Source organism: Leishmania mexicana, chromosome 33 (assembly GCF_000234665.1).
Source record: "Leishmania mexicana MHOM/GT/2001/U1103 complete genome, chromosome 33".
In the NCBI taxonomy this organism is placed as follows: domain Eukaryota; phylum Euglenozoa; class Kinetoplastea; order Trypanosomatida; family Trypanosomatidae; genus Leishmania; species Leishmania mexicana.
The window spans coordinates 501,736-526,619 of NC_018337.1; the positions used below are offsets into that span (position 1 = coordinate 501,736).

At 59.3% G+C, this 24,884-nt stretch overlaps 7 protein-coding genes across 7 annotated transcripts; all 7 read right to left on the reverse strand.

Moving 5' to 3' along the window:
• Positions 1–2,001, reverse strand: LMXM_33_1170 (conserved hypothetical protein; the record flags this gene model as incomplete). Its single annotated transcript, XM_003878657.1, has 1 exon — positions 1–2,001. The coding sequence occupies one exon, from the start codon at positions 1,999–2,001 to the stop codon at positions 1–3; it is 2,001 nt and encodes a 666-aa protein (XP_003878706.1).
• Positions 2,002–4,648: 2,647 nt separating this feature from the next.
• On the reverse strand, positions 4,649–5,482 carry LMXM_33_1175 (conserved hypothetical protein; the record flags this gene model as incomplete). The annotated part of the gene is made up of 1 exon (XM_003878658.1): positions 4,649–5,482. One exon carries the CDS (start codon positions 5,480–5,482, stop codon positions 4,649–4,651), a length of 834 nt encoding a protein of 277 aa, XP_003878707.1.
• A 414-nt stretch (positions 5,483–5,896) lies between these two features.
• On the reverse strand, positions 5,897–7,867 carry LMXM_33_1180 (conserved hypothetical protein; the record flags this gene model as incomplete). The annotated part of the gene is made up of 1 exon (XM_003878659.1): positions 5,897–7,867. One exon carries the CDS (start codon positions 7,865–7,867, stop codon positions 5,897–5,899), a length of 1,971 nt encoding a protein of 656 aa, XP_003878708.1.
• Positions 7,868–8,780: 913 nt separating this feature from the next.
• LMXM_33_1190 (ATP-dependent RNA helicase-like protein) lies at positions 8,781–13,316 on the reverse strand (the record flags this gene model as incomplete). Its single annotated transcript, XM_003878660.1, has 1 exon — positions 8,781–13,316. The coding sequence occupies one exon, from the start codon at positions 13,314–13,316 to the stop codon at positions 8,781–8,783; it is 4,536 nt and encodes a 1,511-aa protein (XP_003878709.1).
• A 1,899-nt stretch (positions 13,317–15,215) lies between these two features.
• On the reverse strand, positions 15,216–15,593 carry LMXM_33_1200 (conserved hypothetical protein; the record flags this gene model as incomplete). The annotated part of the gene is made up of 1 exon (XM_003878661.1): positions 15,216–15,593. The coding sequence occupies one exon, from the start codon at positions 15,591–15,593 to the stop codon at positions 15,216–15,218; it is 378 nt and encodes a 125-aa protein (XP_003878710.1).
• A 1,299-nt stretch (positions 15,594–16,892) lies between these two features.
• Positions 16,893–18,596, reverse strand: LMXM_33_1210 (conserved hypothetical protein; the record flags this gene model as incomplete). Its single annotated transcript, XM_003878662.1, has 1 exon — positions 16,893–18,596. One exon carries the CDS (start codon positions 18,594–18,596, stop codon positions 16,893–16,895), a length of 1,704 nt encoding a protein of 567 aa, XP_003878711.1.
• A 1,609-nt stretch (positions 18,597–20,205) lies between these two features.
• On the reverse strand, positions 20,206–22,497 carry LMXM_33_1220 (conserved hypothetical protein; the record flags this gene model as incomplete). Its single annotated transcript, XM_003878663.1, has 1 exon — positions 20,206–22,497. The coding sequence occupies one exon, from the start codon at positions 22,495–22,497 to the stop codon at positions 20,206–20,208; it is 2,292 nt and encodes a 763-aa protein (XP_003878712.1).
• Positions 22,498–24,884: the final 2,387 nt, after the last annotated feature.

Here is a 24,884-nt window from a genome sequence, read left to right on the forward strand (position 1 = left end):
TCAGTTCGGCTGCAGTGTCGCCTGACACATTTCGCACTGGCGGTTGGTGCACTGCTGCTCAAACGTGCATGCGGGACACTGCACCCTGGTATTCCGGTTACGATCCGGTTCATTGCCGGAGACACGCGGCGCCCAAGCCGGTTGCGCGCCTGGCTTGTTTTGAGGAGGGTCGGAGGGGTACCTGTATGGGTCTGCGTGCGCCGCCGCCATCATCGTAGGTGGCCCCTGCGGGTTCGGCGTCGGTGCTGCGCTCGGCCGTGCCGGCGCGTTCGACCACAGGTCTCCTGTGTAGGGCTGCGGTGGGTAGTTCGGCTCTCTTTGCTGGGGCGGTTGCTGGTACGGAAAGGCAGCAGGAGGCCGCTGGTACGCAGGGATCTGCTGGGAAGGCATTGGGGCACAGTTTGGTGCAGGGTGCAGCGCTGGTGGGGTTCTTGAATCCGTCTGTAGTGTATTGTAGCTAGCATTTAACGAACCAGGGTACACTGGCCCTCGAGCTTCGTCCATCCTTGCCGCAAGAGGACTGCTACAAGGGAAATGGTAGTTGCCACGCTCGTTCTCCGGCGACGCAGAGAGTTTGACGCCGCCGGCGGGTGCACCAGGAGCACCCGAGGCGCCCGCCCCAGTGGCTGTGAACTCACTTGTACCGCCACCTCCGCTCGTGTTCGACGTGTTGTTGCCGCGATCCCGTTGGAAACCCTCAACGGCCAGTTCCTGCAGCTGCTTCATTAGGGACGTGTTCTCGTTTTTCACCCGCTTCAGCTCCTGCTCCAGCTTGCGCTCCCTCTCCTCTGACTCGATATCCTTGATCAACAGCAACGTGCGGTTCTCCTGGACTGTCTCCTCCTGGTAGTCGAGCATCTCCTGCAGCAGCTTCTCGATATCCTTCTTGTTCAGATCATCGTTCGACAGCAGCTCTGCCATGCGGCGCTGCATCGTTGTGCGGGCATCGGCGCGGTGATTGAGCATGCTCATCCGCTCCTTCATCAACTGAATGTCTTGAATCGGCGTGTCCTTTGGCTTCGTTGTCGCCCGGCCCTCTTGCTGCATCAGCGCCAAGCGGGAGATGAGGGAAGTGCTTTGATCTACCTGTTCGCGCAATCGCCGCTCCAGCCCTTCAGTTGCATGCATCACCGCCCTCTCGACATGCGCCTTGACCTCTGGCGCGTTTAAGTCGATGCGCTGGCTCTCCATGGCCGTGGATACTTGCTGCCTCTGAAGAAGGTCCATGTTCGTCTCGCGCAGCTGGGAGCATTCCGCCCTCAGCACCTCCACCTTGGTTTGAAGATCGATCAGCTGCTGCCGCGTGCTGGCCTCGGTCTCGCGACACTCCTTGATTTCCTGCTGCTGCGAGCTTACTCGCTTTTCCCAAAAAGCACACTTGGCCACTGCGTCTTCCTTCGCCAACAAGAGCTGCTCTTCCGCCTTCCGCAACTGATTCTGTAGTTCTGTGGCCTCCTGCGCCGATTTCTGTCGCAGTGTCTCCATTTCCACACTCACCTGGTTCAACTGCGACTGCAAGCATTCCCGTTCCGCCGCCTGTATGCCGCTCTTCCTCGCCTCCTCAGATGCTGCATCCGCCCGCTGAGTTGCTTCCTTCAGCGCCTCCTCGCTCTGCTTCAGCTCAGCCGTGAGGTGTGCGATGCGCTCTTGTTTTTCGTGCGTGGAGTCTTTCAGCTCCGCCAGCTCCGTGCGCTGTGTTTGGACCTGCGTGAGCAGCTCATGCAGCGACTCGTTAATGTTGGAGAAGCGGTCATTTGAGGCGCGGTGAAGGTCTAGCTGGTTCACCTTCTCGGCCAGCTGGACGCGCAGCTTCTCCACCTCAGATTTGAGACTTTCATTCTCGCATCGGAGGTCGTCCAGCTTGAGCAGCCCAGTGCTTTCCAGCTTTTCACGCAGCGACTCTAGCTCGATCTTGAGCACCTCGTTTTCGTAGACCACCTGCGAGATGAACGACGAGTCGGCTACGCCGCGGTTCAGCACGGAGCTCGTCGGCGTTTGCATGGCTACGCCCGTCGCTCACGCGCCGTCGTATTCGTATGCCTGACGATGACAGCTGAAAGTGGGGACGAGTGAAGAAGCGCTCTCGAAGGATCGTAAGCGCGTCTCTCGCGTTCGACTTGGAAGCAGTGACGTGGGTAGCGCGGTGAGGGGGAGGGGAGGGCGGAAGTATGAAGCCTCGCAATGCTAGAGAGGATGAGCAAAGGGGAAGGGAGCAAGCGCAAGCAGAACAACGAAAAATATGAGCGACAGGGAGCCAGACACTGAAGATACCGACATGAGAAGTCAACGTCACTGTGCAGTGCCGGGCAGTGTAGGTGGCGACAGTGTGTGCAGTCGCCGCCTGAGGCGTGTATGCACCCCTGTCTGGAAAGGAGCAGGAGCGACACCTGCTGAAGTAAACAAAGCGGAGGGGTGGGGGGGGGGCGAAGCCTATGGAGAGACACGTGCCGGTTCACACGCTTTGATCTTTCCAGGATTCTGAAACGGATCCCGCCCCGCGTATGTGACGTGTTTTGTGTGTGCGTGTGCGTGTGTGCGATAGCGCAGGAGAGGGAGGGAGGGAGAGAGCTGAAGAAAGGCAGCGCGACAAGAGTGCGATGAAGCCAAGCTGCAACACACACGTCAACGTAACATGTAAATGCAAAACGAAAGCAAAGAAGCGAGGAGGGGGGTATATGCAGGGCCTTTTGGCTGCGTGAAGGCCACAGCCGCAGAGTGGGGTGGGGTGGGGAGGCTGTGGCGGTAATCACCGCAACCGGAGAATCACTAATAATAATAATGAAAAGAGCAAGAGGTAAAAGCAGACAGCTACTTCAGGAGGGATGGGAAGGAGGAGAGGGGCCAGCGGTCGAAGCAGCAGCAGCGGCGGCGGCGGCAGCAGGAAGATGCAGTAGGAAAAGGATTCAAGAGGACGAGGAAGAGGAATGTCACGTGAAAGGGAAAAGGGGGAAGGGTGAAAAGATCGCCACAGGGGAGGGGGGCGACGGGACTAGCGACGGATATGCAAGTCAACGGCACAGACAGTCATTCAAGTTATTCCATGTGGGCGGCTTCCTTTGCCGTTCGCACCCGTTCTTCTTGGAAGGGGGGTTTGCAGCGGTGGACGAGTGCGCACACGCGACCTCGTCTTGGCGCATGGAGGCAGTGAAGAGCGAGAGAAAGCACTGTAGAGCGCCTGCGTAAGCGCACACAGCGGCATCCTTCTCTTTTCTTTTCTCGACAACAGATTCGGACCTACCTCTCGCACGGCAGCTCTTTGCGTCGCTCCCCCATGACTGGACTGCGCGCTGTCTCGAAGGTTGAACACCCTAAGCGGGTCCGCAGCGCTTTCGCCCAGTTCGTGGGTTCTTCCTAGAATAAGAGCACAAGAAGCGAGTCCCTTTTCCGTTTTTTTTTCTTCTCAACATGTCCATTCTCTCACATGTAGCAGTGCCTTCAGCGTCCCTCTACCCGGCCCCCTCCCCTCGCCGGTCACAGGCCCCATCGCCTGGTGCGAAGCAGCCCTGTGCACACGCGCTGCAGCAATGCGCCAACTCCGTCATCGATTAGAGCACCGCCCCCGCATCGCGGGTCGCCTCACAGCGGCTCCCATCATGCCGGCCGCCACCCCTGGTGCATCTCCCTCGGGGTGACACTCAGGCTCCCCGCACCAGCAGGCAGTGCGAGGGCCGGGGGGGGGGGGAGGTGGAGTGAGATACGTTCGAGCCGCACGGACACGACGCCCATCACATGGATGACACACGCGTGTGCACGGTCGCAGGTCGCTCCGACGCAACACCAGTCCCGGACATGGCCGCCGACATCGGCAGCCATACATGGCCCTGACCACCCCTACGTCGTAGGCGCTTGACCCTGTCACCACCAGAGGTGGCTGGGCATCTAGCAGGGGCTAGCGGGGGCTTGGCTTCCCCACGCACAGAAAGCGGGGGCGTACGGGATCCTGTGATACCACGCACTGAGAGGTGTGCCCTCCCCCAAACACCACCACCCGCCCCGTCATGAGGGAGAGAGGGGGGAGGGAGACATAACAGTGAAGCGGAGACATGCGAAAAGAAAAAAAAGAAAGCGACACAGACGATAATGGAGCAGCGTGGTCGGCACCAAAATATGGAAAGGGCCGCCAACCGCGTAACGCACACCCATCCGCCATCGCCACCCCCGGCAAGAGCGCGAGAGCGAGAGCGAGCAACTCGCAGGCGCTGCAACGAAAGCAGAACAGACACGCGTCTTCCCAACAGCCGTGCCTGGGGGTTGCGCCACACGACGGCAGCGAAAAGGATATAGGCAAGGCAGACCTCCCAATGCCTAGCTTGGTATACATGAGATGAGGCAACAGGACGGGTGACGCAGGCCAGCGAAGGAAAATCACAAGAAACAAGCAAACACCGAACCGTCAACGAGGAGATATTGACGGGAGATGAAGGACCTGTCGTTTGGTACATCGTATGGAAGAGGAGCACGCATGGCACACCAGGAACAAGACGAGGTAGAGAGACGCATCCGGAGAGCGAAGGAGGCGCCCTTCACACGGCATGGCTGATGATGTATTAGGGTGCGGGTAGGGCACCGCACGTGTTACGGATGCAGGTGCTGCTGTGACACGCGGAGGCAAAGGCGCTGATGCGAAGAGGGTTGGGGCGCGGTTACACTACACCGCGCGTGTGGCAATATCAGGTCCGCGTGATTCGCCAGCGGCCGCTGCGTTAGGGTGGCGCAACTCTGGAGGCAGCAGGGGGTACTGCGCGCGCGCCTCGCCATCCTCGGCGTTAGAGCCGAACACAGTTTCATGGTTGGCATCATCAACGCCGGCGGTGTTCACCCGAGGCAATGTGGGCGCGGTTCCTGCGCTCACAGGCACCTCAGGAGATGCCTCGGCGTTTGTGAAGTCAGCGGACGCGTACCCGCGGAAGAGGTTCTGCGGCAGCGGCCGCGACGGCGGGCAGCTCACCGCCGGCCCACATCGCGGTATAAGCGCCGTCCTCAGAGTTGCATACCCATCACACCACCACTTGCCCTGACACCCCACCACGTACACCGCCACAAAGATGCTAATGACTGAGAAAACGCCAAGTATAACAAAGCAGCCAATCATCCATGATGAGCAGCAGTCACAGGAGCCAATGTTGCGCCCCCATGGATCGAGCTTCGGCTTGCAGGTGGTGGCGATACCGCACCTGCAGCGATACTGAGCTGGCGCGCTCTCGGCGCAAAAGTACTCGCCGTTGAGGTAGACGGTTTGGGTAGTAAACAGGTTCAGATTCACACCGTAGTTGCCGAGGTCCTGCAGCTGCGCGCACTGCCGCAACTCAGTAGCGGCGGCGAACACCGGACGAGAAATCCGGTAAGCCTTTACATCTGTGCTGCCATTGTTGCTGTCCACGGGGCCACGGTGGAAAAGGAGAGCACTAAGGAGGAAGAGGAGGGCTGCGGTGGTGGTGGTCCGACGACACCGCTGCATGGCACGTAGGGGGTCGGCGGACATGACTTTCCACCTCGCGAAAATCCGTTACGCTGTGCCTGCGGCTCCTAAAGCTTCTACGGATGCGCGAAGGGGTGGAGGGGGGAGGGTCAGACAAGATGGGAAGAAAGGAGAACAATGGGAAAGAGAACAAAGTGTGCTACAGAGCCAGACATAAAGTAGGGCGCGGGGCTGTGGTGCTCTGAGCTCGTCCTATCGGCGCACCAGTCGAGGAGGGAAGGGGCAACATGCACCCACCCACCTCGAGGACGGAAGAGCACCTATGATGAAGACTGACCGGATTCGCCTTCTATTCAGTTGCACGCAGCTCTTCCTTTACAGAAACAGGTGAGCCACGAAAGCCTCAGCAGACACAGACAGACACACCCACATCCGCATGCAAAAGGCGAGCAAGATGAATATGCATAAATTATATATTTATATATGTACACCGTCACGTGCTCGGTGAAGCAGCTGGCAACTCTTTAGTCGCTGCAGGAGGTCATCGAGTGTTCCAGATCCCTCCAGGATGTCCTCGTGCGCATCGTGTGGCAAAGAAGTCGCTGCCGAGTCGGCTCCGACACTGGCGGCTAGACTTGTGTTGTGCATGCACCAGTGCAGCTGCACATTTCGGTTTACTACCAAGACAGTCAGCTGCCACAGAACTGGCCCGTGGAGTAGGGATTCCGCTGCTATGCCGATCGCAAGAGCAGCCCCGCGCTCTGCCGCCTTCTTGCCGTAAACTCGATAGACTAACGCCGACCTCCACTCGTACTGTGGCGATCGCCGCACCTCTTGCACAGGGGGCAGACGTGTCACGTGAGTCCCGGTGAAAGTGAGCCCCGGTGAACCTGCGCGCTGCTCGATCTTGGAGGGCAGCTGATGTGCCGCCACCGCCTGCGTTACAGCCGAGTGCACGTGCGCGCACCAACTGCGGTGCACGAGAAACGACAGAAACAAAAAGGCGCTGGTCTTCAAAAATGTCACATGTGCCGTGCTCTGCCCGCCGCTGCTGTTCTCCCCGGTGGACGCATTGGCATCGGCTACAGCAGCGGGCTTCGCAAGCGGCGTCGAGGGAAGCGAGAAGAGGGGGTGAAAGATGCCGTCCGTTATCCACGCCGACTCCTCCTCGTACAAGAACGTCTCTGAGACACAGGACGCCGTTGATGGCGTAGGCGGTGGGCTTGCATCGCTCCTTCCAATGGTCGGTGTCCATCCTTCAAAGGCATCAGCGGAAACGACGGCGTAGCGAACGGGAGCGGTTTGCGCTCTTGACGCCTCGGTAGTAGTCGAAAGCCGCTCGCATAGCACAGCGCCCGCTACAATGGCTGCGCTGGCTGCACTCACTGCCTTCCCCTCTTGTGTGACTCCCCCCTGCGCTTCTTCCCTTGCCCGCTTCGCTCCTCGCGTGCCCATTAGCGCAGGGGGGCCTGCAGAAGGCGTGAGGACGTACAGAGTCGCACTGTTTTCGTCTTCAACAGAAGCAGATGGAGGAGCTGTAATTTGGCCAGGGGTCGCTCGCACGCGAGAAGCAACACAGTCTGCCACAACCTGCGGCAGAACGGAGACCACAACTGCTTCAGGGAACAGGCGTGGCGTAGAAGTAGCCGCCGGCTCTTTCGCCTTGTGGAGACACTTGCGCCACGGGAGCAGCTGCACGCCGCGGTACTGCGCCAGCGTGAATCGTGCAGCAGAGGTGCTGGCGGAGGCTTGGAGTGTCAGCACCAGCTGCGCCACCGCACGGAGCAGCACTGGCGAGGGAAAGATTAACTGAGACGATGGCAGGGGAGTCTGTGGCGAGTCCTTGAGCAATGAGCCAACTGTCTGCTCCGCTGCAACACCAGGTGGTGCCGCTGCCGTGGCACCCATGTGCTTGTTACAGCGGTGGTCCTCGTAATCGTGACGGTAGGTGCGTTGTGCCAACAGCGATCCACTGGGGACGAGTCCACTGAGCAGTGCCGATGTCGTTGCTGCCCCCTCACCCGACCTCATCGCCGGCGCGGTGGAAGACCAGCGATGCGCTGTTGCTCGCCTCTCTGCTTGCACCAGCGCTGCTCGTCGGGCAGCCTCGAAGCACTCGATGGATGGAAAGGGCTGTGGTGGCTGCGCACTCATGCACACGTGCGGCAGCAAGGGGTTCACGTCGTTGCCTACCCTTTCGCACCGCGCAGCAGCATTGCTGCTAGTGGTACGTTCACTCACGCTTGGCACCAGGTTTGGCGGCGGCGTGACAAAGCGCAGCTGCTCGGCGGCGCGGGTGTAGACGCTCTGCTCGGAGATGGAAGCAAAGCTGTGCGGCAGTGCGCCAACGTGGTACAGTCCATCGCATTGTGTGGAAAGGCAAATGTACGGTGACGCCGCCGTCGAAGGAGGCGCCAACGCGTTTTGCCGCTCACTTGCAGCGCTCATGTTTGACCAGTACGACTTTGTCCAGTCCGTGTGCACGTATGTGTCTGTGTCTTGAGAGAGGGAGAGCCCGTACGTTGGCCTTCGCACGCGCACGCAAAAGTCTCACGATAAAGGGAAAGGAATGGGGGGGGGAATGAGCGTGAGATGCAGCAGGAAAGGACATTAAGCCATCATCACCTGCCCGTCATGCACACACACACACGCATACATGCATGCATACATACCCATACAGGTACATACATCTTCTGTCTCTCCACCACCAATGCGTGGTGGCAAAGGGCAAGGAGAGAGAAGCTGGCTACTATGCAGCGCTACCAGGATATTAGTACCCGCGCTTTTGTTATAGAGAGAGTGCAGATAGCTGACGGTATTACTCTCCTCCGCATGCCAAGAAAATGGCGTAAGTGCGACTCATGTCAGGCGCCTCTTGACGCTCTCTTGTCCCGCCTTGTGCCGGATTCGTTGTCGAGACTGTGTCGTCATCTGTTCTGAGCCGCGCCGGACCTTTCTTTGTCTCCCTTTCCGTTCTTACCGAAATGCCGTGGGGAGTAGCTTGCCAGGACAGATGGGGTGGTCGTGGCCATCATCGTGGTGGAAGCTGGCGATGATCAATGTGACGACAGGAATGCGCCAAAGTTGGCTGCTTTTCGTTTCGTGTGCACATTAATGCGGGAGACGGAGCACCTACACACGCATGTACACGCACCGGCGTAGTGGCGTCAGCGTAGTGCCACGGGTATTCTGGGGGAGGAGGAGGGGGGGGTGAAGCTGCTACAGGCAGCGGCGGCGATCTGTCAGCCGGTTATTTTAGAAAAGAAAACCGGCGAAAAGAGGAGGTTCAGCATCCAACCACGCGCCTGCGTGAGTCTGTCATTTTTTCCGACTGCCATGCGCCGTGGCATTCTTGTCATCGTCATCGTCGTCGTCCATCGACAGGATTGGAGTTGGGAAGGTCTTCGTCATCGTCATCATCGCCGTCAACACTATCGTCTAGGTCTAGCAGCGCATCCTCTCCAGCCACAGCGGCCGCCCTGCCATTGCCAAAGTCGCCGTGCCGAAGGTGCACAAGAGGGTCGACAATAGAGCCCATGTCGACTAGCTGCCATGGAGACTGCTGTCGCCCTGCCGCTGCGCTGCCCGCTGTGTCCGGTGACGTCGCAGCCGCCATTTCCAGAACTGGCGCCTTCAGGAGTCTCCGGCACACCGCCGTCACGGTCTCTAGTGCGGAGTTGTGTCGAGGGTCTTGCGGGTTGTTGTACTTTCCTCGCAAGCACTCGAACAAGGACTGGCGGAGCTGCGTGACAAGGGCGTAGGTGGCGCGGTCGATGTGCAGCGCGATCCAGCCGTCCACGACGCAGATCGACAACTCCGCATTGTACTCCGTCGTCGACTCAGACGCGCCAAAGAGCAGCAACGCCCAGAGACTGACAGCAGACAGGCTGGTAAGGAAGTCCCGTCGCGGCTCCCTCAACCCAAAGACGTCCTGAAAGACGTAAAAGAGCGCCGGGACCGGCCGGACCGGAGACGTGCTCGACGTCGCAGAATCTTCGGTGGCCGCACGCGAGTCTCGCCGAAATTGACTCAGCACTTCATCTCGGTCGGGCACCTCGTTGCCGCAGGACCCGTCAACGCGCCGACACACACTATCTTTCGCAGGCTTGATGCTGGTGAAGTGTTTGGTCCGTAGTTCCACCTTGCGCGCGGCACGCAGGCGCTGCATAGAGGAGAGTGCCTTCGAAGGCGGCCGCAGCAGTGCCACGTTCGGGAAGAGCGCAGCACAGACGCACGCCTTCACCAACGCGACATCGAAGCTGTGGCGGGAGAGAGCGTTCGTATCGACGCAGAGCGTTCCGGGGTAGGAAAGTGGCGCCGGCTCAGACACCGGCGCACCCTGGGCACTTGAGTCTACAGCGCTGACAACCGCCTTTCCACCTTCCGAGTGTATCGCTATATCCTCGACTGCGCCGCCATCATTGCCAAGGTGCCCGTGTTCAGGCCACGACACGGCATCGGCGTCGTCGACTCTTTCAGGGTCCCCTCCGAACTCGTCCTGCGGGCTGATGAGCCCGGCGTGACGCAAGATGTCGCGGTACTGCGCCTTGCCTCCTAAGGGCGCGAGGTTTCCCGTGTGGAGCAAGTTAAACGTCGCAAAGTCATCCTTTTCACCGTTGGCACAGAACGCGTTGTACGCGTTCAGGAAGCTGATGTGGTCGCTCTGAGAGCCACAAGACAGCAGATAGCGCTTCTTGCGCGCCTCGGCCGCAACGTCGCGGCTCGTTGCATACGGGCAGACGTCCGTGCACGCAGCCACCGTCAGAACTGAATCCAGGCAGCGCAGCACGGCACCGACGATAATCATCTTGCCAATGCGCGGGTCACAGGGCAGCAACGCCAGGTACTCCCCCAGCGGGGTAAGCCTGTCCTCCGTTCCGACAGCACCAATGCCGCGAAGCACCTCCATGGACGCGTCCACATTGGTGCTCGAGGGGGGCTCGAGAAACGTCTGCAGCGTTTCCTTTGGATTTGGGTGCCCGAGAGAGAGCAGCTTCAACAGCACCTGCATCAGCGGTACGCGGTGAATGTCCGCTTCTGGAAACGCCGGCAGCGAGTCCCACAGCTCCTTTGTGAAGAGGCGGTAGCACACGCCTCCTTGCGTCCGCCCGGCACGGCCCTTGCGCTGGGTGCAGTTGGCTTGGCTCGCGTAGCCCAGAGTAAGCTGCGTCGAGAACACGGGCGTGGGGACAACGGCGTCGCCGCTGCTGTCGCCTCCTGACCCACACTTTACCGCGACTTTGTCCAGCGGGACATACGCGAAGGTTGGGCTCCTCGACGACGAAGAGCCACCCGTGCCTGTGGTGACATGCTGGTATGCGGCCGTGGGGCGACTTTCCCAGGTGGTTGTCTTGATAAGGCCCGTGTCGATGACAACCGCCGCATCGTCGATGGTGATGCCGCTTTCGGCGATGTTCGTCGCCAGCACCACCTTCACGGTACCGGACGGTGCCGGCATGAAGCACTCTCGTTGCTTCGCGCTGTCGACAGTGGAATGAAGGAGAATGATGTGAAAGAGGCTGTCCGCGGCGGGAAGCGCGTACGGCCCGTGGTACTCCTTGATCGCAGCCATCGCAGACGTCAGCTCCTTCCACCCAGGAAGAAACACCAGGATTGACTTTCCCTCCGTGTTATTCTGAAGGTCAACCTGCACCGCGCGGTGGACAAGGTAGGCGACGAGGTTGTAGTCGGTCTTGAGAAACTTGCGCCTGTTGACGCGTCGCGATGCGGTTGTCGGTGACTTCGCCAGCGTGACGGACTTCGTCGGCGTCTTTTCCTGCTGCCCCTGCTCCCCAGACGACACGGCGTCGAAGGCGGGCGAGTAAAATTGTGCAGTTGCTGCCTCAGAGGCGATGTCCTCCAGGTAGTGGATTGTCACCGGGTACACTGCCCCCTCTACCTGCACCACGGGCGTGTCCGCGCCGAAGTAGCGGGCGAACACGTCGGCTTGCATCGTCGCACTCATAAGCACCACGCGAAGGCGAGGGTTTCGTGTCAGCAGCTGCTTCACGAGAGCAAGAATAACATCACAGTTGATGTCACGCTCGTGCACTTCGTCGATGATGAGGTGTGAGACGTGCTCCAGGTCGGGGTGGGTGGAGAAGATCTGCAGCAGCACACCTGTTGTGCAAACTGTGATGTGTCGCCCTGGACGTGAGTCCAGCCGAACCGCGTACCCGACATCCTTCCCCACCGTGCTGAGACGCTCCTGCGCGATGCGCTCGGCAACGCTGAAGGCGCTCAGTCGACGGGGTTGCGTGACAAGGATGTTGCAAGATCCGCCACGGCCGTGCTCGATCTCGTAATCCAAGATGTACTGCGGCACCTGCGTTGTCTTGCCGCACCCTGTGGTGCCGCACACGACAGCGACACGGTGGCGCTGAACGGCGTCCAGCACCTGAGCCTTCACCGCCGCCATCGCCAGCGTGGAGCGACGGGGATGGAACTGGGCGAGGTAGACAGGGTCTCGACGGAGGTCGAGCATGTCGTGCAACATCTGCGCAGCATACGACGCATCCGTGGCAAAGGCGCGCTCGCTGAGATGCAACAGGGTCCGCTCATTCATGCCGCGCGCTCGGTCACTGCAGTCGTCTGCAGAGTCAGATCCGTCATCGGACCCCCTCCTCTCTGTTGCGCTCTCTGTAGCTGCATTGGCTGCTGCGGCTGCCTGTTGCTCTGTCACTGGCCATAGCTGGGTCTGCAGCTCAGCCACCAGCTCTGCGGGCAGCGCCGCGGACGGGATGGACTCGGGTGAGATAGACGGATGCGCATTCACAAACGCCTGCACCGCCTGAATTCGTTTATCGTACAGCATCAGGTCTGTCATCGCGGCCTCCATCGCGGCGCGCTCGGCCTCGAAGCGGTTGATGCCAGTGCCGTCGCAACTGAGGCCGTTGAGAGTTAGGTGGCAACGATATATGGTAGTGCTGGTGCTGCCGCTCGTCGTGCTTGATTCCTTCGTGAATGTCGTTTGCGGCGTCAGGCTGGCCTTGCCGAACAGCAGATGATGGTACTGAACCAACTTGCGATAGGCCGGCTGCATCTGCTGCAGGATCGACTCTAGCGGGGCACTCGGGTGGTGAGAGACATCCTTCTTGCTCCGGGTGCCCTTTTGTGCGCCTCTACGTCGCGAACGTCCTGTGCCATCCGCCCCCTGTCGCCCCTCTGCATCCTCCTGCAGCAGCCGCAGAATGCAGAGCGCGTGGGCGGCGCACTGTCGCTTCGCTGTCTTCGTGTTCTTTGCCACTCCTGTCGCCGCCAGACCTGTTTGAGGATCAAGTGTGAGGGTCGCCACAAAAACCGTCCCGTCGAGATGCGCCACCTTCATCAAGGTCGAGGCATCGCGGATGCTCCCGTTCAGATCATGCAACGCCGTCGGGCGGCAGTAGCGTTTCGGGTGACGGCGTAGCAGCTCTGTCGCGCGGTCCGCGACGGGGTGGCCACTTCGCGGCACTTCCTCGCGCGTGCAGGCCTCCTGCTTCACGTGGGCGGCGACGGCCTGCACGTATGCAGAACTCGCGTCCACGTACTCATCCCACAAGCGATAGTCATGGGGTTTCGGAGTTTTGGGCCGAGGAGGCAGCGCTCTCTCTTCCAGGGGAGGAGGGGCTGGGAAGACGCCTGTCCGTGACGACAATGGTGTCTTTCTGATGCTCATGTAATGATCCAGGAGCTGCTCTGCATGCATGAAGCACAACGCTCGCGCTACTTTGGCCTTCTTTGACTGCCCAATGGCGAACACCTCCTTTTCCGCCGCGTCTTCACCGTGGCAGCGGCCGTTCAGAGGAAGCTCGAGCACGCACCGCCAGAGCTGTGAGTGCGGAACGTGGTGCATCGACGGTTCTGGCATGACAAACTCCGCATCGGGGTCGGCCTGTTGGTGATCGCTGCGGAGCATCGCTACGACTCGCTCCTCTGCTCCCCTGTCCACTGCTAGCGAGGATACACCTGCGGCGTCTGCGAGGTTGCCGCCCGGGAGTGATTGCATTTGTGAAGCCGACGGCTTCCGTGACCTCCCCCTTCGATCCAACTGCGGCTGCACCGTTGGCGCTTTCTGCCTGCGTATAGCACACGAAGTGCTCTGTTGAGCCTGCGGATCGCCACTGCTGTGCGCTTCTGCGCTTCTGTGCGGGGGCATCTGCTGAGAATTGCTGGCTCGAAACGGCTCGCTCGCTGCGGCGCTGTTGTGAAGGAAGTTACCACTGCCAGGACGCGGCACGGGGGTGGGCGAGCCAGGCACTGCAGCCGCTTCGGATTCGGTAGATGAGAACGGCATTGGTAATGAGCGCGGAGCACGCTGTGTCGAGGACGTCGGCCGTGTTGGCTGCTGACCTTGTGTGTCGGATGACTCGACAGTGCCCAGGCGGTGCAGCAGGGATGCTAAGGAAGCCGCTCGACTTGCTGGGGGCTTTGTGGAAAGAGAGGCGACCGCCTTAGCAGGTAATGACGTCGATGTCTTCGCACGGCAACGCGCGACGCGGCGAGGCTGGGGCGATGTCCGCGAACCAATGAGACCGCATTCTTGGCTTCTGTAGCGCGGCGCAGTCGATGATACGGAAGGAGATAAAGGTCTGCTGCTGACCGACTCGTGCGCCGTTCCAGCACCACCGCTGGTTACATGACGAGTAGAGGTTGCCAACGTCAACGGTGCGCAGGTGCCACAGTCCCACTGCCGGGCGTGGCTGACCTGCACATGCCATGGTCGCGAGCGCAGACACAGCAGTGAGCCACGCACCGCCGAGACAGCCGCGGCGGCGCTGGGGTCATGGCTTCGGATTAAGCAGTGCGGAAACGCGCGCATCGCGGCACGGGAGGAAAGACGAGGGAGCGACAAGCAGAAGGTGTCGCAGGGTGTACTGCCGGGAACCTGGGGGAAGGAGGAAGTGCGGTGGGAGAGCAACGAAGCGAGCAATCACCGCCAATGGCGCCGTTACAGGGGCCTCACACACACACACACACACAGGAAAAAGAACAAAGAAGCTCAAGGACGAGATGATGGCCAAAGGTGCGCGTGGGACGTGTGCGTGGATTCTGTTTTCGTGTGTGGTGACGTGCCTCGGTAGATGAGGTGGTCGGTGGGAGAGACCACTGCAAACGCGAGAGAACGAGCAGCCGTTGCAAGGCGGAAAGCAGGTGGTGGTGGTGGCGGTGGTGGTGAGGATGAGGAGCCACACACACCAGCAGCGCACATGATACCTTTCACCCCAGCGTGCCTCTCACAAAGCCATGCAACACCGACACCGACAACCGCGGCGGAACAGGTGTGCGTGCAGGACGGCGAGAGATGACGAGAACATGAACAACCGAGACAACGATGAGGGAGTAGAAAAAGATGAGCGAGAGTGATGCGCGTTCGTGCAAGTGCGCTGGTCGGTCCGAAGAAGAAAGAAAGCGAGTGTAGCATGAGGACAGTCCTCTGTGTGCCTTGACGCAGGGCACGTGAGGGAAGGGGGGCCCGCTAGCGCACCATTCCGTTCGGCACCAGCAACTTCTCCACGTTTCTCGCTTGTCTTTCCTCACCCCCCTCCCCTGTCGCAAAGCCGCAGAGTTGGCACGCCATCGAGGGGTGCATCTAGAGCTGGTACTGGATGAGGTGTGCATGCGCGGCCCCCTCCCGCACAGCACGTGTGCACGACCGCTGCTTGATTAACTTTGTTTTCCGGTTCTCCTTACTTGCAAGGGTGTGTGTCGAAGAGGGCACCACGAAAAAAAAAACAAAAGACGTCCGGCGGCACCGGCACGCACACATGAAGAGGCAGCTGTCAGCAGCACACAAGCCCTTTTGGGTCGCGGTAGACTAAGCAGTCTCACCATCCTTCTTGCACAACGCGTCAAACCGCTGCGCCTCCGTTAGATGCCTCCACCGCTGCTCGCGGACCGCCATCACACGGCTGCCCAGCATCTTCATTGGCCGCTCCACGTAAGCCCAATCCGGATTGATCATATAACGGTAGTACAGGTAGACACACGTCACCAGTGTTGAGAGCACCATGAGAAACACCTTCAGGTTGCGCAGCCGCTCCGCGCTCATGGTGTGGTAAAGTGTGCTGCGCTGCGAGTAGAGACCGACGGAAATCGTATCAAAGGTGTGGACGTTGCTGTTCTGCTCATAGTACATGCCACGGTCCTCCTGGTCCTTCAGCACGCGCGCCTGGTTCTGCTCCACACGCAGCATGCTGAGCTCGTGCTGACGCTTCAGCTCAAAGAGGACTTTATCACGCGAGAGTATTTCTCGGATAATGGCGTCCCGCGCCTCTAGCCTCTTCGCCGCCGCGTCGACGCCGGCGTTGGTGGCTTGCGCCCTTTCAGCTGCGCTTGCGGAAACCGCAGCGGTGGCATCCTCGCCTCCGGGAGCAGAGGCCTTACGATCCCTGTCGTGAACGGTCTCGTTCTCGGCGGGAGGAAAGGAGGAAGACAGGGAGGTGGAGTGCCGCTGAGATGCGCTCACAGGATGGGATGAGGTGCTGATGATGTGAGCAGCAGCCGCAAGACCGCCACAACTGCGTCGCCTCAGCGAGGAGTTGTACAATCGGAACGCTAGCATCTGCACGGCGGCGTGTGAGGGAGGGGGAGGTGAAGAGGAGGGGAGGGACAAGGGAGTCGCAGTGATGGCGTCAAGCGCTTGTGGCACAGAAAAGGGTGAGATGCGCTCGAACGGCGTTCCTGAGCAACGCGTGTACTGACTTTCGTTTCGAGAGTGGGTGGGAGAAGGGAGTCCACGCAGGCGAGGAAAGCTTCATCCAAGGACGCACCTGCATACGCACACACACACACACACACATGCACGCCAAGTGCATCATGTACCTTCAAGCATCTCAAGAGATGCACATAGATCCATAGATACACTCCAGGCAGATGAAAAGAGCCCATCGAAAGTGGGAAACAGGCGGAGGACAGAGCGCACGAGGAATGCGTCAAGGTCGCTATGTGAGTGCTCACAACCGACAAGCGTTAGAAGGGGCCCTGGTGATGCGCCGTGGCCCTGATTACTGCCCTCCAACGCGGCAGCTGCCGTGCGGCAAACGATGGCTGCCTTGCACACTTCCTCGCTCCTTGCATGCAAACATCTCTTCCTTTTTTTCTCTGCTGCTGCTGTTGTGGAGCGGTAGTATCCGAAATATGGCGCCAGTCATGCAGGTCAAGTTGCAAAAAATTCTCATCTTCATCTCCCGTACAGACCCCTCCCCTCCCGTTCTCCTTTCGTCAGCATGATTTGGGGTGGAAAGCGGAGGTGATGGCAGAGATAGAAAAAGACAGAAGGGGGGGGGCAAAGAGCACGGGAGACAACCCGAATGGCCCCGTTGTTCATGGTGGTCACCATCGGCACCAAAACATTTTCATCTATGGCCTGCGCGCGACGATTTTTTTTTCCAACGTGGCCCCAAGAGAGGGAAAAGGGGAGGGGGAGCGCACCGACAGGGGCGACACACTCCGTGAGGAGGAAAAGGAGGTTTAGAACAGGCTCAGTTGTAGTTTACATCCATTTTTGAAGCACCTGTGCGTCTGACATCGCTACTGCACGGCGTACAAAGCCGGACAGCCGAAGCAGTGCCGGTATCGATTTCGGGGAAGGTTGCTGTTGCAGTTGCCCGTCGTTATCGGCGGTGCTGCGTCCGTCAGTGTTGGTATGTGGTTGGGCTGTAGGCGCTGGCACGGCCCGCGATGCCTGCGCTTTCAAGAAGAGACGTGCATTCCCGTACTCCTCATTAATCGGGCAAATCTTCTGAAAAGCGTTCCAGCGCTTCACAGCGGCCCGCGCCGCGCCTTCAAAAGATGCAGCTGCAGCAGCCGTGGCCGCACTGGCAGTCCCCTTGGTGTTGCCCGTCATCACGGTATCCTGATTCGCGGGATCGAGGTCAGTAATAGGCTTGCCACGTTTCACCGCGCGCAAGACCAGCTCCAGGCTCCCAAAGTTCTCCACACCACGACGCAGAACGACAGGGAGATTTGATTCACCTGGCGCTGCATGCGTTATCGAGGCTGATGAAGTCGAAACGGGGCCGTTGAGAACGAGCCGCGCCATGCGACGCTCAAACTCGTCAACTTGCGCTGCGGAGACCAGCACCGGGGAGGACGCGACGGCTGCCGCTGACGCATTCTGTGTGTTGGAAGAAGCGGTTGCGGCTCCAGCAGACGCTGGTGCGAGAGAAGAGCTGGGTGCAGACAGCTTGCAAGGGAACAGCAGCGACTGCCACTGGCGCAACTGCGCATCGTGCTGCAGCAGTAGTTCCTCCTGAAGATTCAGGCGGCACTCGCAGGCTCGCTTCATCTCCTCCAGTGCCTCTATCTCTGTCTGCAGCTTAGCACACATGTCAGCCGACTTTGGCAGCGCTTCGGGAGCGGTATCTGTAGAGCCAACTGTCGCACCCGCTCTTGCCTGCAGCGTACGCTGCTGCCGGAGCCAGAAAGGCTCAGAACTCGCCGCAGCTGGCGTTGACGTCTCACCATTCGTTTGCAGTGTTCGATCGACATCGATGTTTTGGGCGTAAATGTGCTGTGCGCGCGCCGAGAGCCGCTCCTCCATCTTGGCTATCTCTGCTTCGTAGTATACCTCCTCGGCGTGCCGCTCGCGTGCGCGGTACGCCAGTGCCTTGAGCAGTTCCTCTCGCGCACAGGCAGAGTCCGAAATCGGGATTCGGCGCCGCTGAGCCGCCGCGAGCCACAGCACGGTTCCCTGACGCGCCACCAGCACATTCATCCGCACCGACACCCTGCATAGCACACCCAGCGTCTGCAGGTTGCAGAAGCAGAAGCAGTGAATCATGAGCTGCGGCGGCAGTCGAAAAATCGCCGGTGGACCTCTCCTTGGCAGCCTTGGCGGTATCGCAGTGCTCTTCTCGACAACAATGGTGGACCGGGATGAAGCACTATCCCCTATGTTTGCTAGCCGCACGTTCGCCGTCGCTTTGGTTGTTTTATCCGACTTGCTGACGTTGGTGGTGGCGCCTGCAGCCGCCGCGGTTCGCTTTGGCACTGTGGGCGCCTCTTGATCCGCAGGCGTGAAGACCGCCTCTATTTTGCGCAGCGCCGCCCTTAAATCACTTGTGTCATGGTACGTGTCCAGCCGAATGGACGTGTAGCCGGCGGCGGTGCTATGCGGACTCGTCCGCGGCGGGAGAAGAATGGTGGTGCTGCGCAGCGGAGGCAGCTTGCCGCTTTTGGGCACGGAAGACTTCATTGGATGGGAGAGTATAGATACTTATATATGTGTTTGTCTGCGCGTAGGGTGCCGTACATGTCGTGATGGCCCCCCGTTCCAACAAGAGGAGGAAGCAATAAGATGCCTGTGCCTCCGTGCGTGTTGAGAGAAAAAGCAGAAACAGAAACCGAGAAGCCCGTTGGCGGCGCAGCGCTAGGCAGCTGACCTTCGAAAACACACAAGCACCGCAGAGAGGTGCTCTTTCGCGGGGTGCCACGTGTGTCTCTCTGCGGCTCCCGTTTAGCCTCCGGAGTGGCGCGCACTTGCTGCGCAGAGCAAAGCCTTGACAGCACTGCACACTTCTTTTGACGACGCTGTGGCGGACAAAGGGCGAATGCGGAGATGCGTGTGCTGTCACGAGCATGAATGAGGCAAGCGGCCGAATCGAGAAACACGAAGTTGAGGAAGACTGAAGCAAGTCGCCAAGATCATTGGACGCGAAAGGGCGTGTTGAGGTCGACGGCAGCGAGACTCGATGCCCTCAGTAAGCATGTCGATAGCGATGCGTTTTGTACATGCGTGTTTGTGTGCGTGTGCGTGTGTGTGTGTGTGGAGGAAGAGACCAACATGAAACGAGCACCGGCAGGCAGGAAGGGGAGGGGGCGAGGGGAGGGTGGGCAAAGGATGCAGGGTGTGTGTGTGTGTGAGGGGGGGGGGAGCACTCCGCAACAGCGGAGAAACAACGAGGAGAGGAGGAAAAACCAGAAAAGCACGCGAGAGAGGAAGCAAAGGAAAACGCGCAGACAGAGAGAGAGAGAGAGGACCGAGTCGACATGAGGAGGAGATGCCCACGCATAATACACGAAGCTGAAAACCAATAGCATGAGGCAAGAAGAAAGAGAGACTTCTGCGCGTCCATGACACGGGCCGTTTCGTTTCTGGAGGCAGAGCGAGCCCTCCCTCTCCCCCACCCACAGCAACCGCACAAAGCGGCTGAGCTGCCCGTATCCGCTAATGTGCGTATCACTATTCTTTTTTTGTTTGTGTGTGTGTGTGTGTGCACCCTCTCTCCCTCCCTCGCCCTTTCTTCCAGTAGGCACCGTCAAAGCCCTCTCCGCATTGAGAGATGCACATGCGCGCACACACACGCACACGCATACACACACGCACGCATACAGACATGGACAAGAGCGCTTCCTCTGCGTGTTTTTTCGTTTTGTGTTGTTTGGTTGTTGCTGTTTTTTCGCCCTGCAGCACCTCTACTTTGATGTGTTTCCTGTGTCATCCGCATCTCGAGGGGCGCCTACGCTCTTTCGTTTTCTCGTGCTCCACGGTGCTTCTTCCGTCGCCTGCCCGTCCCCCCCTCCCCACCCGCCACCACTCTCCCTCCTTTTTCGTTTGCCGCAGCACACATCAGCATCGATCTCTCTCTCTCCATCACCCACGCGCGGTGCAGTGTCTCCGATGCCGCACGCAAGGAAAAAAACAAACGCACCCTCGACACAAGAGGGGCACACGGGAGGGGAGGGGAGGGGAGGAGGGGGCGAGAGAGGGAGAGAGGGAGATAGATAAGGCCTGTAGCAAGAGCGAACAGGGTAGGCCCCTGTCGGAGGGAGGAAGGCGAAAGCGAAGAAAAAAGGGAGCGTCGTCAATTGATCACTTGCTGAACCTCCCTCACGATCTTGCTGACCAACGCCGGCTCTATCGCAATAACTTTCACTTCAAACCGCGCGCGTACCGGGCGATGATCTGATTGCCGAAGACTCGACGCACACGCGTATTCTAACGGATGGATGTGGTTGGTGACCATCGGAAAGCGTGTTGGAATGACAAGCACCTCCCCCGACGACGGCTCTAGTGCGCATCGTGGACGACGCGCGGCACAGAAGGTGGGCGCACACCATCTCTGTTCCCACACCCCATGCGTGGGTGCACGGCACGGCAATGACGTCGAGGGGCACTGGAACAGCTTATCTGTCGAGCCAAAGTCGTTCTGCGAGGCGTCGGCGGCCATGCCGCCGGTATCCTGCCCGTCACGCGACAGCGATCGCTCGCTGGCAAGGTCTTCAGAGCTTGTGAGCGACGAAGAGCCGGCGGAGGCTGGCTTCTCTAGTGCCGCCGAGTTAGGGGAAAGGTGCTTACTTTCAAGCTCTTCTAGTGACATCCACACCCCGGATGTTATCAAATCACATCCCAGCAACGAGGGGGATTGCAGGTCGTGTAGGGGCGGCTCAAAGCTGGCTGAACTCTCGGGCGTCTCCGCACATATTTCCCCCTTCGATGTCGCCGTCACTGCATCGTTCTCTAGTACGCGGAAGAGGACGCGATCACACCAAGCCGGGTCGCGGCGCTTGCGACTTGTGTCGAACACGTCCGTGCCTCTGTCGTACCTGTACGTGGGCGGAAACGAAATCCACTGCTCCTGAAAGCCGTCGAAGGCCTCACCAGACACCATCAGCTGGCGCAGCTCGTCGTGGCAAAGTAGGTTGTCGTACTCGCCACGCTCCACCGACTCTTTGATGAGTGGGCTGGGCAACGCGTGCAGGCGAGAGTTCAAGTCTCCGAGGAAAAAGACGTAGTCGTGTTCATCCAGTACCCGAGTCTCGGCAGCTGACGTGAAAGACGCCCGAAAGGCGGAATGGCCGAAGCTGAACAAGCGATCCCACGCACTGTTCCCCTGCACGGACGAATGCTCGATGCTGTGGCTCAGCACCTCTTTCGCGTTCAGAAAGGTCTGCAACACTTCGCTCTCGTCGTCGCACCAGACAGGCATGTCAAAGCGAATATCCTTCAGCGCCGCTTGGTAGTTACTCGTGCGGCGCTTCTCGTTGTGCTTGTGTGCCACAAAATGGGCGGAGATGAAGAGAAAACGCTTGCCGTAGATGGTGACGCGCATAGCAACGGAGCCTTTGTTGCCCAGCACGGACAGGGCTCCGGTGCGGGTGAGGGACAGGCGCACGTGAGAGACGTAGTCTACGTGTTTTGCCTGGATCAGCACAATTAACACGAGCCCAACGAGCTGCACCACCTGCACCTTCTTGTATTCGATGTTGCGGTCTGAGGCGGCGGCGAGGGTTTCGATGATGGCGTCCGCCCACTCCCAGCTGCGCTGCGTCGACTCCTTCACGAGCGCTGTCCCGGTCATCTCGACCTCCTGTAGGCTAATGAGAAACAAGTCCGGAAACTTTGCCTCGATCCACTGCCACTCTCTCTCTAAGATGGCGGCAGCCCTCTGTTGATCAGCTAGGCGGAAATCCTCGGCGGTGGTGCGCTTCAGACTTCTGGGATCCTCACTGGAGCCGGCGTTCGCAGACGCTTTTCGGGAGCGCATCGTCGAGGAGCCGGTTGGGTAGTGGGGCTTACTGAGAGAGCCACCGTAGGCCAAAACGGCCTGCTTGTGCTCCTGATAGCGCATCACCTCGTCTGTGAGCTCCTGTCCAATCAGCCAAGACAGGAAGGCGTCTTCATACAAAGGCGGCGCCTGCTGGTCCACGTTCCATGTGCACGCATTCACGAGAAACGGCGCCTGCAGGTCGTCCACCGGGACGTCGCGGAGGTAGCCGCGGATGCGCGCGTTTACCTGCTGTCGTCTCTTCAACGTCTCCCTGTACACCGTCGCTGTTAATGGCGTGAGAGCGCCGCTGCTGTCGCCACTGCTACACTCCGTAGAGAACTCTGTCTCGATGCGAAGAAGCGGCCGCGCGAGACGGCGCGCCGCACCCATACCAGTTCGCAGAGCGCCTTTGATACTTGCCTCTGCCCTGTCTCGCTTCCTCCAGTGAGGCGAGTAGTGAAACAGCGCCTCCAGCGCCTCCACACGTTTCACTGTGCCGAGGGTCACCAGCCAGATGATCACCTCGATGATGATCACCGTAGCACGTGCCCACAGCGGCGCCTCTTCCTTTTTCCACCGTTGCCCGGGAGGGACCTTTGTCCCCATCTCGCTGAATTGAGCTCGGCAAAGCGTGTCTCTCTGTCCCTGCTTGGGGAGGGGGGAGGGAGAGGGGGAGGAAGGGGTGGTGGTGGTAGTGGTGGTGCGTGGAGGAGGCGAAGGCGTGGAGGGTGACGAGGGCTGCTTCGCCGACTGCTGTCGTGGTGACGCTGACAGTGACGATGGCAATGAGAGGACGAAGAGAGAAGAGAGCGTTGTGCCACGACTCAGGGCTGTGCGTCGACACACTTCCGCTACGTGAGCCCGCGCGACGCAGCACAACACACAAAGAGCGAGAGGAAGCCGACAAGGCGGTGAAGACTACGGTGACGGAAAGACTGAGAACGAGAAAGAGTTGGACCGATCTGCGGATCCGCAGAGGGAGCGACTCAACATGCAATCACAAGAGGACAGCCAATGCAGACGATACAGAGGCGAGGTGGGGGAGGAGAGAGAAAAAAGGCAACAGCAATATAGGTCCAGTGCGTGAATGGGCAGCGGCTTCGACGCACATTAGCACAGCCGCGGAAAGCAGCAACAAGAGCAACAGAAAACCAACAAGAACGACAAAACGAAAAAAAAAGTAGCGGGATATAAAGTCGAACCGAAGGAAGAGCTGACTGAAAAAGCAACCGTGGACTGCAGCGCTGCCTCTATCGAATTAGCCCCAGATGCAATGCGACGTGGCTTTCCAACACGCAGGACATGACAGTACAGAGAGAAAAACAACAACAACAGGAAATGCAGCAGGTGCTGTGTGACGGTGAAACGCTCCCGGAGCCGTCGACACCACCAACACAATAGCACTAGCCACAAAAACGAGCGCGTGTTGGAGCAGCTGGAGACGTGTTGTTGAGCAGTCAGTCCTGTGACGGCACAGGATTCTCCTGCGCCGTCACTTTGTCCCCACCCCCGCCACCCTCGGACAGGAGGCAAGTAGAAACGGGAGAGAAGGTGATACGGAAGAGCACACAGCGGGGGAGGGGGAGGCACCTCACCAAGTGTTGTTCACCTCCTTCCCAGGAAAGGCAAGGAAAAAAAAATGTATTTCCGTTCAAATATGCGCTCGCACAGACACAGGCATGCACACAGAATGGGTAGCGAAGCGCGTGTATGGGGGGGGGGATTGGGCTTGCAGACAGACAGATGGAAAAGAGACTCAGCGAGTGTGAAAAGTGGAAAGCAGAAGAGGGAAAGGAGAGTGAACGACAGGGGTGCACTCACAAGTACACACACACACACACGCACACGCACCAAATCCACAGGGCACTCACACAAGTCCAAGTCAGCAAACATACAAGCAACGAGATGTTTTTATGGCCAGCGGGGGGGGAGGGGAGGGGAAGAGGGAGGGCTTCCCTCTTTACGTCCGGCAGTGGCTTGTGTGTGTACCCGTGTTTGTGCACTGTGACCAGTTGCGGGGGTGGGGGTGATGGTAGGGTGTCTGCGTCTCTCTCTCTGTGCGCATATGCGCCTATTTCTTGAGCGAGTGTGCTCTCCCACTGCCCACGGCAGCTCTGACCTGCAGCGACGCAAGCGCGCCGATTGTGCATGTGTTTGTGATTGTGTGGAGGTGATTCAAGCGTTGTTAGAGAGCGGAGACGTGCGAGGAAAGAGGGAGGATAAAGAAAGAAATTCCCACTGAGGTATTCAGATGCGCACGCCGACTGGGGGAGAGGTGACGTGCTTCGCTGAGGTACACACACACACATTATGCTCAAGACCCAGGTCCCCTCTCAACACTGTCATCGACACTTGCCGAGGGTGATGAACGGCAAGACGCGTATCTAACGCGGCTGCTGACACGCAAGGAGGAGTCTGTGAGCGCAGCAATGGCGATCACACGAGACAGCAACCACGCTCGCAAAGGACGTTGGCAACACGTCACGTGCCGACAATCCAGAAACAATGAAAATGCGTCCACGGTGCCGAGTCCCACGCACTCGTGTGCTCGCCCGGTTTTTCAACTTCTTCACATGGGCGGTTTCGCCTTCTCATTTGTGGTTGTGGATGTCGAGAGTGGGTAAGACGCCACCAGGAACTGAGAGCTATGAACAACATACAGGACGAGTGTACCGATGCATCACGCCTTTCCCCTCACAGGGGAGAGGGGGGGGGGCGGATGTTGAACAGCACAGTATAAAGCAACTACACTACGTGTTGCGCAGGTGAGGGCACCATCATCAACGCAATAAAAAGAGACATGTATACATGCACACAAAGAGGAAGCGTGAACGCAAAGGAATAGGAGAGGGAATGAAGAAGAGGAACAACAGCAACGACAAAAAAGGCAGAAGGTAAGCGAAGGCGGGAAGGATGCGGGGCGGACCGGAAGAGGGCGGGGCGGGGCGGGGCGACCAGAGAGAAAGGGAAAGGAGGGAGGGATGAGGGGGCTC